General features: G+C 41.1%; 1 protein-coding gene across 1 annotated transcript in view; it reads right to left on the bottom strand.

The window, feature by feature from the left end:
* Positions 1-14509, bottom strand: part of LOC102018326 (chromosome unknown open reading frame, human C6orf106) — a gene marked incomplete at its 5' end in the record, with an annotated part of 72001 nt that overhangs the window by 26724 nt on the left and 30768 nt on the right. Inside the window, 2 exon segments of the mRNA XM_005389532.2 lie at positions 5362-5559; positions 13373-13527. Coding sequence (XP_005389589.1) covers positions 5362-5559; positions 13373-13527 — 353 coding nt within the window.

Below are 14509 nucleotides of genomic sequence, written 5' to 3' on the forward strand. Positions count from 1 at the left end.
AAAAAAAAAAAAAAAAAAATTCTCACCTGAAACAGTTTTAGTATATGCTGCCTTGGAGCCAGCTGACCATGCCTGAAACCTCTACAAACTGTGAGCTAAATAAACCTTTCCTTCTTTAATCTGTGGGTATTGGGTATTGTCTCTCAGAGACAAGAAAGATACCTCTGGTCTAGTAGGAGGTATGGATCAGCCATACACTAAAGGTACAAATTAACAAAAGTAACATCATCTTGGACATTAATTTGACCTTCATTACTATATGGCATGCAGAAGGAAACTTTGGTTCCACTTGTTAAGTTTTAATGGGGCTGGGGTATGTGGCCCTCAAGTCTGCTCTGTACATCTAGAGTAAGCTTGAGGGTGGGGTTGAGACTGGCTAGGCTTCTCTTAGTGAACTGGGTGTCACCTGTAACCACAGGGAGCACACAGTTGTATAGGATATGTGGCTGTGGTGTCACCTATCCATGTGCCGCCTTCTCTCCTTCCAGCAGCATGGCCTCTTCTGAAATTGTGTAAGAGGGCTGTACCCCTGCACACAATGGTCTCCTCTGAGTCACAGGAATCTAGCTGTAAGGTCTGCTAAGGGGGATTACCTCATGCTGACGGGCTGTTTCCTGCTTGTGGGAGCTCTTCATGCTAAACACCTCACATGGGTCTCTAGGGACATTTCACATGTAGATTAAAGTTTTACACTTTCATTTTGCTTCTTAGAGGTTGGAAATGAACTTTCTTTTCTCAAGCTCCCAAACTACCATGTGCCCCACATTTATATCCTAAAACTTTTGTTAAGTTCTTCTGGTTTGTTTATAGCTTAAAACTTTTGTAAGTTCTTCCAGTTTGTCCAACTTACAGGGTGTCCTTATCCATGGAATGACAGGAATCTCAGAATTCCTCCTTCTTTCCCTTTTTATTTTACCCAGGCTGCAAGCCTATTAGTTGGTGCCACCATACCCAGGGTTGGTCTTGCCTCTTCAGTAATTCTGTCACTCACACTGAGAATAGTGCTAAACCAATCAGCACCCATCCAGTCCTTATCAGAAGTCCCATTTATGAGTGCATGAGTCTTTGAGCGGGTATTGAGATATAAGCCATAACAAGACTCAAACCACTTATTCTCTCTGGTCTTCAGTTTCCTCATCCATAAAATGTAGCTAATATTTCCTTCATGAGGAAACTTGTAAGCAAAAATCTCAATATAGATGACTGATACCATAATTATTAGAATTTGCTAGTACTACCATTTATTACCTAGATAAAAGCTAGAAGGCACTCAGGAAGCTGAAGCAGGAGGGTTGCCATGAGTTTGAGGCCAGCCTGGGCTACACAGTGAGCTTAAGGCCAGACTAAACTACATAGTGAGACCTGTCTGAAAAACACAAAACAGAACAAATAAAAGTTAAGAGGTAAATTTTACCTAAGAGTTTAATTTCTCTATTAAGGAATGAGGTAGGAATCTGTAAAAAAAAAAGGCAAGCCAGGCATGGTGGTGCAAGACCAGCCTGAACTACATAGCAAGCCCCTGTCTCAAAAAAATAAAGCAAAACAAAAATAATAAATAACAAATCAAACTGGGGAAGGGAGATAAATACTGGGGCTTAAATTTGCCAAGAATCAGATACTTACTGGTCCTCAACCAAGAGTTAAGAAATTTGAGTGGTGGGGAACAGTATAGGTCAGCGATGGCAAACTGCTTAGAGCTTTCAATGATACAGCCAGCTGTGGCATGAATGCCATAGGTTTGCCACCACTCGGATAAGCTGTTCAGATAAACAGGTTAAACTACAGGTATTTAGTGGAAAGGAACAAGGGGACTTTCTTGTAGCATGCCCCACATAGTGAAGAACAGCCCACACAGCATTACTGAGAAACTCAAAGACGGTACAACCTAGCAAAAATAAGTGGGAGAAGACACACTTGGTAAATTACTAAATACAGCAAAAATTCCTTTGTAAGAAATGAGCTAAAACATATTAACAGTTACAAAAACAGCAGGTGTAGTGGTGAATGCCTGTAATTGCAGCTGCTCCGGAGGCTGAGGAAGGAGCTCAAAAGTTCGAGGCCAGCCTGGGCAATTTAGTGAGACCCTGTCTCAAAGGCAGTCAAGCAAGGAAGAAAGAAAGAGGGAGGGAAAGAGGGAAGGAAGGCAGGGCAGGAAGGCAGGGTGGAGAGATGGACAAGACAAGACTGGGGGATGTAGCTCAGAGTGAAGTGTCCCTGAGGACTCTCCCCCCCGCCCCCCTCCCCCCGATAAAGAGTAGATTCATTGCAAAGACCATCTGAAGACTACACAGTAGGCCGTCCCGTCAAACATAAAAGACAAAGAAGTTAGTAGGTGTCCAGGTTTTGCCCAGGCAAGCCTACAGTCCACACTCACCACTATACTCCATCCAATAAGCCAGCAAGCTGTTTGTGACAGGAAATTCCGAGGACAGCCAATCACAGTTACTATGGCAGTTTGTTTTCTTCATATGTTCATAGTTGTAACTTTTACACATAATGTATTCCCTTTCTTTTTCATATTATACTAAGGCTTTATTAGACATTATCTTTTTTTCCTTTTTCTTTTTCTTCTGTGTGTGGTACTAGGGATGAACCCAGGGCCTTGTACATGTGAGGCAAGCACTTCATCACTGACTTATACTCCCAGCCGCTACAGTCACTTTCTATTAGTCACTTACCATCTCCAACACCATGATATGAAATATAAAAAAGTAGAACTAAACTCTACTGGAGCACAGGAAGTGTTGTAATCTGTATTTCACAGAGCTCGGCAGGTCCTCTCAGACACAGACAAACAGGGCAACTAGGTCAAGAAGGCCCTTAGCTCCACAAAATGACTTTCATTTTTATCTTTTCCCTTTTTGAGAGGGGGCACTCATATACACTTTTATCAGGGAAAAGATTCTACTATTTAAGAAAAATGCTGGAAAACCACAAAATCAGATGAACTATTAATGTCCCTTGAAGGTCTGAGATCCCACAAAGTCCTGAGAAACAAATGATAGAATGTAAGACCAAAAAGCGTTTAAATTTAGTTACTATCAAAACTAGTAGATTTAAACACCACTGATGTCTAGAATATGAGTAGTAAGTTCCTACAAGTATAAAATTTATTGCCCCACAGAATGGTATTTTCAATTTAACAGGCATGTATGCACTACTACAGCTCACAAGCACTAGAGTATGAAGCATTACCTTTTAATCAAAGAGATTTTAAAAGTCATGTACTGTTGTCCTTCCCCCTTAAAAATATGTACATTAACATTAACCAGATGGAAAAAAAGATAAAGTAGAAAGAAAAAAGAAAGAATAAGATATGAAGAGATAATGCAATAGAGCTGTGCAGTGGGAGAAACTGACACTTCCAAACATAGCTAAGAAAGTTCTTGGCAGAGGTCACCTGAAAATGGAGTCCAGGCAGGAAGGGAATGGACAGAACTGTTTTGTTTTCTGCAGTACTGGGAACTGAACCCAGGGCTTTTGCACTGACCTATATCCCAGTCTTTTTAAATTTTTAATATAGAGCCTTACCAAGACCCTAAGTTGCCCAGCTGGGCTCAAACTTGCCATCTCCTACCTCACCCTCCCAGAGTGCCAAGCTCACAGGCATAAGCCACCATACCCAGCTTCTCTCTGCATTTTGATGGGTAATTGTATGTTCATTTGTTATTCAATAAATAGTTTTCAATTTTGTTATCAAGGGCTGGGGATATAGCTCAGCAGCATAAGTGCTTGCCTGTCAAGCCTGAGGTCATGAGTTCGATTCCTGGTATCCCCCGCCCCCCCCAAAAAATCACAATTTTGTAGGCAAAAAGAATAAACAACCCCCTAAAAGACTGTGTGTTAAGTGTACAAACAAGCACATGCATTCTAATGAACAGGGAGGGTGAATTTCCTTTGGGCAGTGAGAGTGAGGCAGGGGAGTGAGAGGAGGAGCACAACCACTTATCAGGATTTGGAGATGAGCAGGAGCTTGCCAGAAAGGAGAGAAAAAGCTATTGCAAGCAATGGGAGGAACACGAGCAGGGCGTGGAGAAAAGGCAAGTGAAAATCAGGGGCATCTTTGGGGACTGACTGTGGTAAAGTTAGGGAGGAGACTGAAGATGAAAGTGAAGATGAGGTCAGGCCAAATCATGAGGCGCTGTAATCACATGTCAGGACTCTGGCTTCATTACCGCAGGCACAAAGGTTTTAAGGCAAAGAATGGTGCCACATAAGCACTATGAAATGCTTCTCCTACTATTAAAAATTTCTGAGATTGTAAAAATATTCAGAGTTTCCACTGGCTACAGAAACATATGACAACCTTAACTCCAGGACTTGTGAAGCAACTCCAAATGTCCCACGGGCCTATAGGCTGTGAGTGCAGTTTAAGAGTTCCCTGAGATCAGGAACTACTAACTGTGTGTTTCTCTTTGGACCGCCAGGGCAATGAAACCAATAGGAACTAGTCTGCGATTAAGGAAGATGGGAAGAACAAATACCAGATCCTTGCTTTCTGGCCAGATTGTCTCAGCAGGGTGCCAACGAGGAGGAGGTAAGTTTTGTCTGGAAGATATTAAAATTCAGAAAGCTACAGAACAGCCAGGTGCTCTGTCCAGAAGGAGTTCAAACAAGAGGCTGGAGCTCTGAAAAGAGGCCATAGCCAAAGGTAAGAATTTGGCTATCACTGTGTATGGTGTGCTGGTGACAGCTGAAGCCATGCAGGCGGATGAGGTCACTGTGGATGAAAGGCCCCCAGCTCAGAATGCTGTAATCCCAGTGTGAAGATGAGATTTGACAGACAGAATACTTCATGAGGAGAAGGAGAAATGGAAGAGCAGCCTTACGAGTCGCCACATGTTCTAAAAAGCATTCTTAGTAAAGTACCAAATAATAATTACAAGGCAGGCTATTACGAAGACTACATAAAGAGAAGACTGGGTTTGGCAATTGGGCAGTCACTGCCGGATAGTCATTGGGCTTGGGAGTGGGTTAAGGACAGGTGAGGCTGAAGATGCACAGAAAATATGGAAGAAGAGACGGTAGATCATGTTCCAAAAATCTGGCAGTAAAGGGAAGGAGTGGAAAGGTATTAGTCTGACAGTTCATCAAGTTATGCGACTTGTGTCTAGAGATGCTGAGAACAAGGTCTGCCTTCAGCATTCTCACAGCACAGGTTATACTTTATACACTTCACTAAGTTTTAACTGAACTCTTAGGATACAAGGAGGGCACTATACTGAACCAATTAGTCACTAAGTTCAAGTCATTTACTGTCATGGGTGAAAGAGGCCACAGCTCACATGGGATTTAACAGAGCAATCCTTAGGGTGCTGTTACCTTAACTCCTCCCCCTGAACTGCACACGAACATACTCACCTCCATAGTAGAGTCCTGTAGCAGTGCACATCCGCCACTGTCCCTGATACATTCCTGCTCTGCTGGGGCTGCACATCTGGACGCTGACATCTGCAATCTCTTGGGGCTCTAGGGATCTCACCATCACCATGTTCACATGTCCAAATTGGTCTCCCCCGACATATTTAAGACAAACCCCTGGAGGCCAGACTTCTGCTCCTGAGTTCAAGCAAAAGAAAAAAATGTTAGGCAATCAATGGTCCTACACTGGGTGAAACTGTACAAGAAGTCTCTTTCCTTTCCTCACACAGAAATGCAAATCTACCCACACCTCTCTGAGTTACAACAGTCTCACATGACTAATGAGAAAAAATGATCAGAATCAACCTCTGACCAACCGTCTATCCCTATGAGAATGCACGAATGGCAAAGACAAAGCAGTTCTTCAAGGTGTTTGTTTTAGGTGACCTCTGAGAAATCCACTCATCACAGTGAATCTGCAGAACCTAAGAGTGATATCCACGAAGAGCCAGGCCCACACCTCCGGGTGAGTGCTTTCTCTTCTCAAAGGTGAGGCATATATCCATATGTTCACTTTCACTTCAACTTTTTAAGTTGACTTTCAAGGTACAAATATGTCCAGCTGTTCCCATTTTTCCACAAGCAAGAAGATGAGAACATGAGAAGTACTCTAATGTCTACGATAGTATTCTTATTTTCAAACTGCTTTTGGCCTGATGTACGACTGTTCTCCTGGGGTTCTTAACTATAAAATACCGGGCTCAGGAGATTCTGCCAATACAAGAGAGCTATCAAGTGAAAGTTTAGATCTTATTTTCAAACAGTGATGAGAAAAAAACACAGTACGGTGACCTTCCCTAACAACAGTGTGAACCAACTATAATCCTTTGAGCAACAGCACTAGGAAGAGTGCTTAAGGAAAGGATAGGAGAGCCCATACAGAGCATCAGCACTGGTACTAATGTTCTTCTTCCTTTGGAAGTGCCTTTGGTGTTATGGTTTGGATCTATGTGTTCAAAGTCCAGGAAGGGGCTTTTTTCCAAGTGACCAGATCATAAGGGCACAAATCTCATCAGAAAGAGTATTTCTCCATTCATGAGTTCGTGGCTGAAAGGGTTTTTAGGAGGAGGGGCCTAGCTGTAGCGGGTGAGTCATGGCACATAACCCTGGGGCCCTCTCACCTCCAGGCATGGCCTCCCTGGCTCTTTCCTGCTGCTTCTTGGCTGCCATGAGATGCTCCTTCCACCCTACAACCTTCTGTCATGGAGTTTCTACCTATCATAGGCCTACAAGCAACCGAGTCAAGTAGCCATGGACTAATACCCCTGAAACTGGGTCAAAGAAATCTTTCCTCCTTTAAAATGTTGTCCTCAGGCATTGTGTCACCCAACAGAAAGTCAACACTTTTGGCATTACTCTTGTGTGCCTATTTTCAGGTAAACTGTAGACGTGCAATCTGAAATGAGAAATCTATGTATTGACTAGTTCTGCCCAATCAAAAGTCATACACAGGAGCCACGCAATGACTACATGTGATCTTTCTTGTGAATTTTCTCCGATATCCAAATGGTATTCTCCTTTTAAAATACGGACTGAAATATCCTTTTTTGATTATATTCATTATAAAAATAAATCACTGTGAAAAGCTGACCACTGCCAGTCTCTCAGGACAGAAGGTGCTTGTAATTTATCTCACATCAGTCCTCTAGGATGCCTCAGTTCGTTGTTCTCAAAGTGCCAGTAGCTTGCCTGTTGCTAGACACAGGTGCAAGTCTCTTGGTCCTTCTTTTCAATCCTGGCTTTCCTTGCAGCTGTCACACCTCAGTGAAAGGGGTCACTGGTGAGGAGGTAATCTGCTATTTTTCACAACCCTTAGGCTGTAACTACTTGTTAGATCTTTCTTGTGTATCTCTGTCTTCCTGAGAAACCACTTTGAAAATACCACCATATATTACAGCAGCCATTGATATTTTCCTACTAATCTGTCCATAACTCTGTAATGTTTGTATTGTTCCTAGGCTATCTCGTAAATGGATGAATGTTTATTACTATGTGTTTCCTACAACAACCACTGAGAATAGTCAATGAATATTCAGTTGGTCACTCATGTATAGCTCTATTTATTTTCTTCAGAAACCACTTTGAAGACACCAAAGTATAGTACAACATCCACTGATAATAACCTACCACTTTTGTCTGTAGCTAACTATTATTTGTCTATTTGTTTTCCTGAGAAACTATCTTGCAGATAACAATATGTAAAACAACAACCATTGATAATTTCCTACCACTTTGTCTGTAATTCGGTAAGCCCCCCTATTACTATGTTATCCTTCTTTTACTCTTTAAAAAAAAAAAAAAAAAAAAAAAGTGCCAGTACCATACTTGATGGCTCACTGTTAGAAAGCAACAGAGAGAAAAACAACCAGAGCTCTATTACTAAGAACTAAGCTCCATTATAAATAGTGTCCTTTGCAGCCCTTGGGTCTTCAGGGGTAGCACCTGCAGCAATGGCTACTGTGTTTTGGAGTACCCTCTATCAAAAAACTGCCTGTAATGGGGTGTACGCCTATAGCCCCAACTCCTCAGAAGGATGACGCAGGAAGGTTGCTTGTGCTTAGGAGTTCAGGGCCAACCTGGGAAACACAGCAAGATTTCATTTCAGTAAACAAACAACAAACAAACAAACCTGCCAGTAAAGTACTCACCCAAGTTAACACTATAAAGGACAACTATCTTTGTGGCAGAAAGGTTGTGGATGACATATTAGCAACACATCCAAACTCTTCTTCATTTCTGGGACCTGGCAAAAGCCTATTTGTCTCAGGTTAAGAAAACAGTAGCTGACATGAAGTGCCTTAGGAAATGTCAGTCTCTCTAAAGACCAAGATCCAAAAAACCCCCACTAAACTGCTGTTTTAAGTCTCAACTCACTCTTTAAAACTCTCTCTCTCTAACACACAGGTTCTGTACCAAGACAAGGTTTGAAGAGTGGATCTGTTTTTTAATTTCTAAAAATAAGGTAGCCAGGCGTGGTGGTGCATGCCTATAATCCCAGCACTCGGGAGGCTAAGAAAGGAGGACTGCAGTGCGTTCAAGGGCAGCCTGGGCCTTGCTTACATAAGCAAATTCAAGGCTAGCCTGCACTACATAGTGAGACCCTGTCTCAAAAAAAAAAAAAAAAAAAGGTAAAACAAGAATAAGTGTGAGAAACACTCAGCCATCCTATGCAGATAACCATAGTAGCTGAGACAGGTGGGTCTCCAGCTGTGCACAAAAGGGAATACTGCTATACTCCCAAGAAACATAGCTGGTAACACATTAAGTGGGTAACACTTACTGATTGGGCTTGGATCCTGCTTTCCTGGGTATTCCAGATATATATGATGTTTAATGTCATGGTACTTGGAGAGCATTTTAAAGAAAAAAATACAGGTTACCCACTATCAACTCTAAAGTATTCATCTGGTAGGAAGTGAAGAATCAACTATCTTCTTTCTGAGACCTATCAATGATATATGTACAGTTCTTACAGTTACATCTGTTAGGTCTGATTACTCTAACGAAGCTAACGATACCGTATGCTTCATGCAGAAGGAAGGTAAATACTGTTTAGCTGTTTGGGTCACTTGGCCAAGTAAATCAAAAGTACAGTACAGCAGGACTTCAAATTAAGTCTCCACATAAACTTACTTAAGGGGTGCTAGGTCTATCCATAAAAAAAGAAACACTCATACGTGTTTTACGACTTTTTAAATTAGTCTCACAATGAAGTATACGATTACTGCTGCAATACTCCTAAATATTATGGAGTAATTGTGTGTGTTGTGCCAGGGATGGAATACAGGGCCTTGTGCATGCTAGACAAGTTCTTTACCACTAAGCTACACCCCAAACTCCAAATTATCATTTTATTTTAAAAATAAAGTAAAAACAAAACCCTGCCAAGTGGCAATTCCAAGATGGCAGAAAGGATTACAAAAAACAAAGCTGTTTAACGGTTTCAGAGCCTGGGAATTAGTGAGTATCAGAGATCTCAGGAAGAGTTTGCAAACAGATATTGGGAAATGGGAAGAAAATGTTCAAATGAGAAGAGGAACAAGAAACGGGGGGAGGGAAAAAGGAAAGAAGGGACAAGAGAAAAAGAATAGAAGGAAAAAATGGAAACAAAGGTTTGTAAATAAAGAGGGGAAGTGGGGTTGAAGGGAGAGGAGAGGACCAGGAAAAAAAGAAGAATCAAGATACAAACTATGATGAATATTACCATTATGTATACCTCAAATGTACCAATAAAATAAAAAGTTAAAAAAAGAAAGTTTGGAAGCAGTAGGAACATCCAAATGGCAACGCAGAAGACAAACCTGGATAAAGATCTCCTTTGTAACCCATGTGAGTGAGGAGCCTGCATTTCACATTAAGCTCCAAGAAAACCAACTTTCATCCATCTTGTCCTCACCTGCACCTAATAAAGTAACTGGAACATATTAATATGTGCTGAATGCATGAAAAGAAACATCTTCTCTATAATCACACTGAACAGAAGCAAAAGTTAACTTTTAAATGAGCTAAAAAGAAAGATGAGATGTTGTTCTTGAATTCTTTTCCTGTTTTATACAGATGATGCTCATATCATAATCACAACTAAAGCACTATTTTTCTAACAGTGTTTCTCTGACTCTCCTGAGAGAAACATGAGGATTACTCTAACAAGCTCAGCTTAATATTCACTCCAACGGGACGATACAGCCTAGTGCTGTAATAACTCAGAAGCTGTAAGCTGGTACAGAGAATTCTGTCTGCTCACATCTGTAGAGACAGGTTCAAATATTAACTTTAACCTTCAATTGTAATGTTTCTCATGTTTCCCACACTTACTTATGTAGCTCTTTCAATGTCTCTCCTTTTTGTTTTGTTTTGTTTTGTTTTTGGAGACAGGGTCTTGCTATGCAGCCCCAGGCTGTCCTCAAGCTCCCAGGGATACTTTTGTCTCAGCCTTCCAAGTGATGGGATTACAGGCATGTGCCACCACACCTGGCTGGATGTCTCTTAGGGCAGGTAATGAATAAGAATAAGCAAGCCATAGGAGAAAGAGCTAAGAGGCCTGCACTATTTCTGTGTTACTGTACCGCTTACTTCCAGAAAGGACTCAGGCCAGATCAGGATGGACTGAAGAATCAGTATGTTGTCTCATTAATAACATGCTTGTCTCAGGCATGGTGGCAGGAGTCTGTAAATCCCAGCACTCAAGAGGCTGACACAGGAGGATGAAGAGTTCAAGGCTAGCCTGGGCTATATGGTGAGACTGTCTCAAACCAAACCAAATCAAACCAACCAAACCAAACTAAACCTGGGATGGTGATGTTAGCCTGTAATCCCAGCACTCAGGAGACAGAGGCAGGAGGATCATAGTAAACTCAAGACTAGCTTGGGCTATGTAGTAACTCTAAGGCAAGCCTGAACTACATGGTGGGGCCCTGTCTTTAAAAACCAAAAGATCAAACCCAAACAAAACAAAACAAATGCCTGTTACTCAGGGGAGACAAATTCTCCCTAACCAAATGAAAACACTCAGTTTATAGACATGAAACTACAACCAGTGGGAACAACTTTCAGAAGCTAAAAAGCTTATTTGTGTGAAGCACCTTAAAAGATAAAAATCTACAAGCTGTTACCCAACTCTTCAGGACAAATTCAGACCTAAGAACACCCTTTCACACACAAGAAGGAAGGCTAAAAAGAGGCTGGTTTTCCTTCCTTCTTTCTTCCTTCCTTCCTTCCTTCCTTCCTTCCTTCCTTTCTTCCTTCCTTCCTTCTTTCCTTCCTTCTTCCCTCCCTCCCTTCTTTTTTTTTTTTTAACTTTAGTACTGGGGAATAAACCCAGGACCTTTGCACTGAGCTACAGCCCCAGTCCTTTCTCCTTTTTTACATCTTGGGACAGGATGTTGTCAAGTTACTAAACCGCCCAGGGTGGGCTCAAATTCGCCCTGCTCCTGGCCTCGGCCTCCAGAGTGCTGTGGAAATTACAGATGTGCAACACAATGCTTCCAAGGCTGTTTTTTGTTTGTCCTGGTTTGGCTGTATTAAGTCTGGGCTTTGCCAGTAGTTCAGGCTTGAACTCACTATATAACCCAGGCTGTCCTCGAACTCTCAGTGATCCCCTTGCCTCAGCCTCCTGAGAGCTGGGATTATAGCCCTGAACCATCATACCCAGCTTCGGAAGCTGTTTTAAACTGAAGTTACCAAGCAGGAAGGAAAAGCAGGCTTACTAACAGAATTTTTCTAAGTCAAAGTGAAAGACAAGCTCTTTGGGACTCTGATTTGACATTGTGCCCATTATATATCAACTTCTCCACCCACCCAAGAAATCATCTAAGGAGTGACAGAGCAAGAAGCTTTTTGAAAAACAGAATGGCTATTCTGAAACATGACAGTATTTAAAACATTTCAACCGTACTTTAACAACTTTCAATATTTAAACACACTGAAGAACTCTCAGAAAAATCAGACCATTTTTAGGCTTTTCACTATAAGTAAACAAGGTACTGGCTTAATTTTAAGTTAAATAAAACTTCCGAACAAATTATACTTTCCAAGTAAACTTCACTCATAAAACAATTTCACTCACATATTTCAAAACTGTGATCAGTAAGAGCAGGTTTTTCTGTAATTCTGAGAAAAATGGTGAAAAGAAGCAGAACTGAAAAAACTGTCTTGATATGTTTAAAAGCAGGCAAAATTAAGAAAGGTTACAAAGAAATTAAGCTAAGTTAAAAAAAACAAAACTCAATACAAAAAACTCTACCAGATTCTAACCAAGAATTTTAAGAAAGAATAGAAAACAGGGCTATTTTTCTGTGTTACCATGCACCATTGCCATAACGAAATGGGAGGAAGCAACAAAAAGGTCACAAAACTACAGATGTCCTCAGTCATCTACACTAGGGCTGTCCGGATTATGTCCATTTGATTACGGACACAAAAGAACTTTCCTCCTACATGACTAATCCAGCACTCAGAAGGCTGAGGCAGGAGGATATCTGTGAGTTGAAGGTCAGCCTGGGCTACACAGTAAGTTCAAAACAAGCCTGAACTACATAGTGAGATCCTGTTTCAATCCCCTCTTCCTCACCATCAAGAAACTGACTTGTTAAATAGGGTACCCTCACATCTACACATTTTAAAGCTACATACTACTTTTTGCCTAGTTTTCTATCCATCAGAATTTCTCTGAAAATCTTTATTAACAAAGAAGTTAAAGGCCTTCAACCAGTCAACACAGATCATCATGAGACAGGACAAGAGATATTAATGCCACACCAAGCAGAATTTTTTTTTTTTTTCCAAGCAGAATTTAACAAATGAAAAGAACAGTTACCAGACCAGTATTCAGATGCTATTCTCAAAAAATTATGGTCAATTTATTTGCAGTCTGCCTAATCACACAGGGGTACATCACAACAATGTACTTTTAAAAAAGACCAACCATTTCTCTCATTCTCCTGAGCAAATTTCTACAGTTCTTATTCTACTTTTCAAAGTGGTATTAACGGTTCTCGTATCTCAATGGCTAAAAAGAAACATGCTTGCGAGGGAGCAGGTGCTTGCAGCTCTCGCCAACGCTCTTGCTCTAGTCAAGGCTGGACCTCCTCTTGCCTGCTGGAGGACTAACTAGAGCAGAAGTAAAGTGATGATACAGAGCTGTACAGGTGGGAGCACACGAGCCCAGGCCCCAGTACCGAGTGAACATTGGCTATGTGTCCACGCCATCCAGACTTAGGTGGCTTGGAAGTGTGAGATCTAAACTACTCCTCTTACTCTGCAGCAGAGGATACTGCACTGATGCTTGGTTATAACGCCAGTACAAACAAATGCTGTATTACGTGTCATGTAAGAAAATAGAGTCAAACAATCAGCTGCATAAGCTCCAACATTTCATTCTTATTTCTCTTAAATATTAAGAAAACAAACAAAAACTGAGCAAGAGAGAATTGCCCCTTCATTATACACTTACCAGAATTCTGGATCCGCCACGTTTTTACAAATTGAGTATCAGGAGGGATCGACTCCCCTTCTCCTATGGTGACATCTTCAACGAAGGACATAGAGGGCACACTGATGTTTGGGCTCTCGAAGTCATAGTAGGCGCCAATTGCTGCTTGTAAGTTCCTACAAATAAAGAAAAAAAGCCCACAGACTTGAGTCCCGTCCAAAGGATATTACATTAATCATCCAGCCAAAGGAAAAGGCTGTTTCTCAGGATTTGTCCAGAACCTCCTACTATTAAAGTCTTTAAAGCCACTAGTTCTGACTGAGGAACCACAGGAAAAGGTACTTGCATACCCATGTTTATAGAAGCACAATTTATAATAGCTAAATCTTGGAAACAGTCTATATGCCCATCTGCAGATAAAAGAATAACGAAAATGTGGTATTTATACACAATGAAGTACTACTCTGCCATAAAGAAGGATAAACTAGAGCATCTGTAGATCAATGGATATACCTCAAGATCATAATCGTAAGTAAACTAAACCAGACCCACAAGTTTAAATATCAAATGATTTGTCTTATAAGAGAAACCCAAAATATAAATAAAGAGCAAAATAAAAGACAGGTAATAGGAAATAGGAAGATCTTTTTCAAATGGGAAGGGGAACATGAGATGGAAGAGGGAGGGAGGGAAGGAAGGGGAAAAGAATTTAAAAGAGAGAATCAAAGAAAATATTGGAATAGAGCTTTTTCAAAAGGGAGGGGAGAGACCAGGCGTGGTGGCACACATCTGTAGTCCCAGCACTTGGGAGGCTGAGGCAGGAGAATTGCCACAAGTTAAAGGCCAGTTTGAACTATGTAGTGAGACCTTGTGTCAAAAAGCAAAAAACACAAACAAAAGGGAGGAGATAAAGTCCTGAAGAGAACAGGAAGTAATGGGAGGGAAAAGGAACAAATAAGAATTAAAATGTACAAATTCACAATAAATTAATACAATCATTACGTACTGCAAACATGTACTAATTTTAAAAATACACACACAAGAAGAATAAATAGGAAAAAGTACCAGGACCAACAAACTTGTGTATCACTTTCTTCCCAAGGTCCCCCCACACTGAAGTAACAAACAAATCATGTCATCAGCAACAATATGAGGAAA

Source organism: Chinchilla lanigera, unplaced genomic scaffold (assembly GCF_000276665.1).
Source record: "Chinchilla lanigera isolate Chin_1 unplaced genomic scaffold, ChiLan1.0 scaffold00036, whole genome shotgun sequence".
Taxonomy (NCBI): domain Eukaryota; kingdom Metazoa; phylum Chordata; class Mammalia; order Rodentia; family Chinchillidae; genus Chinchilla; species Chinchilla lanigera.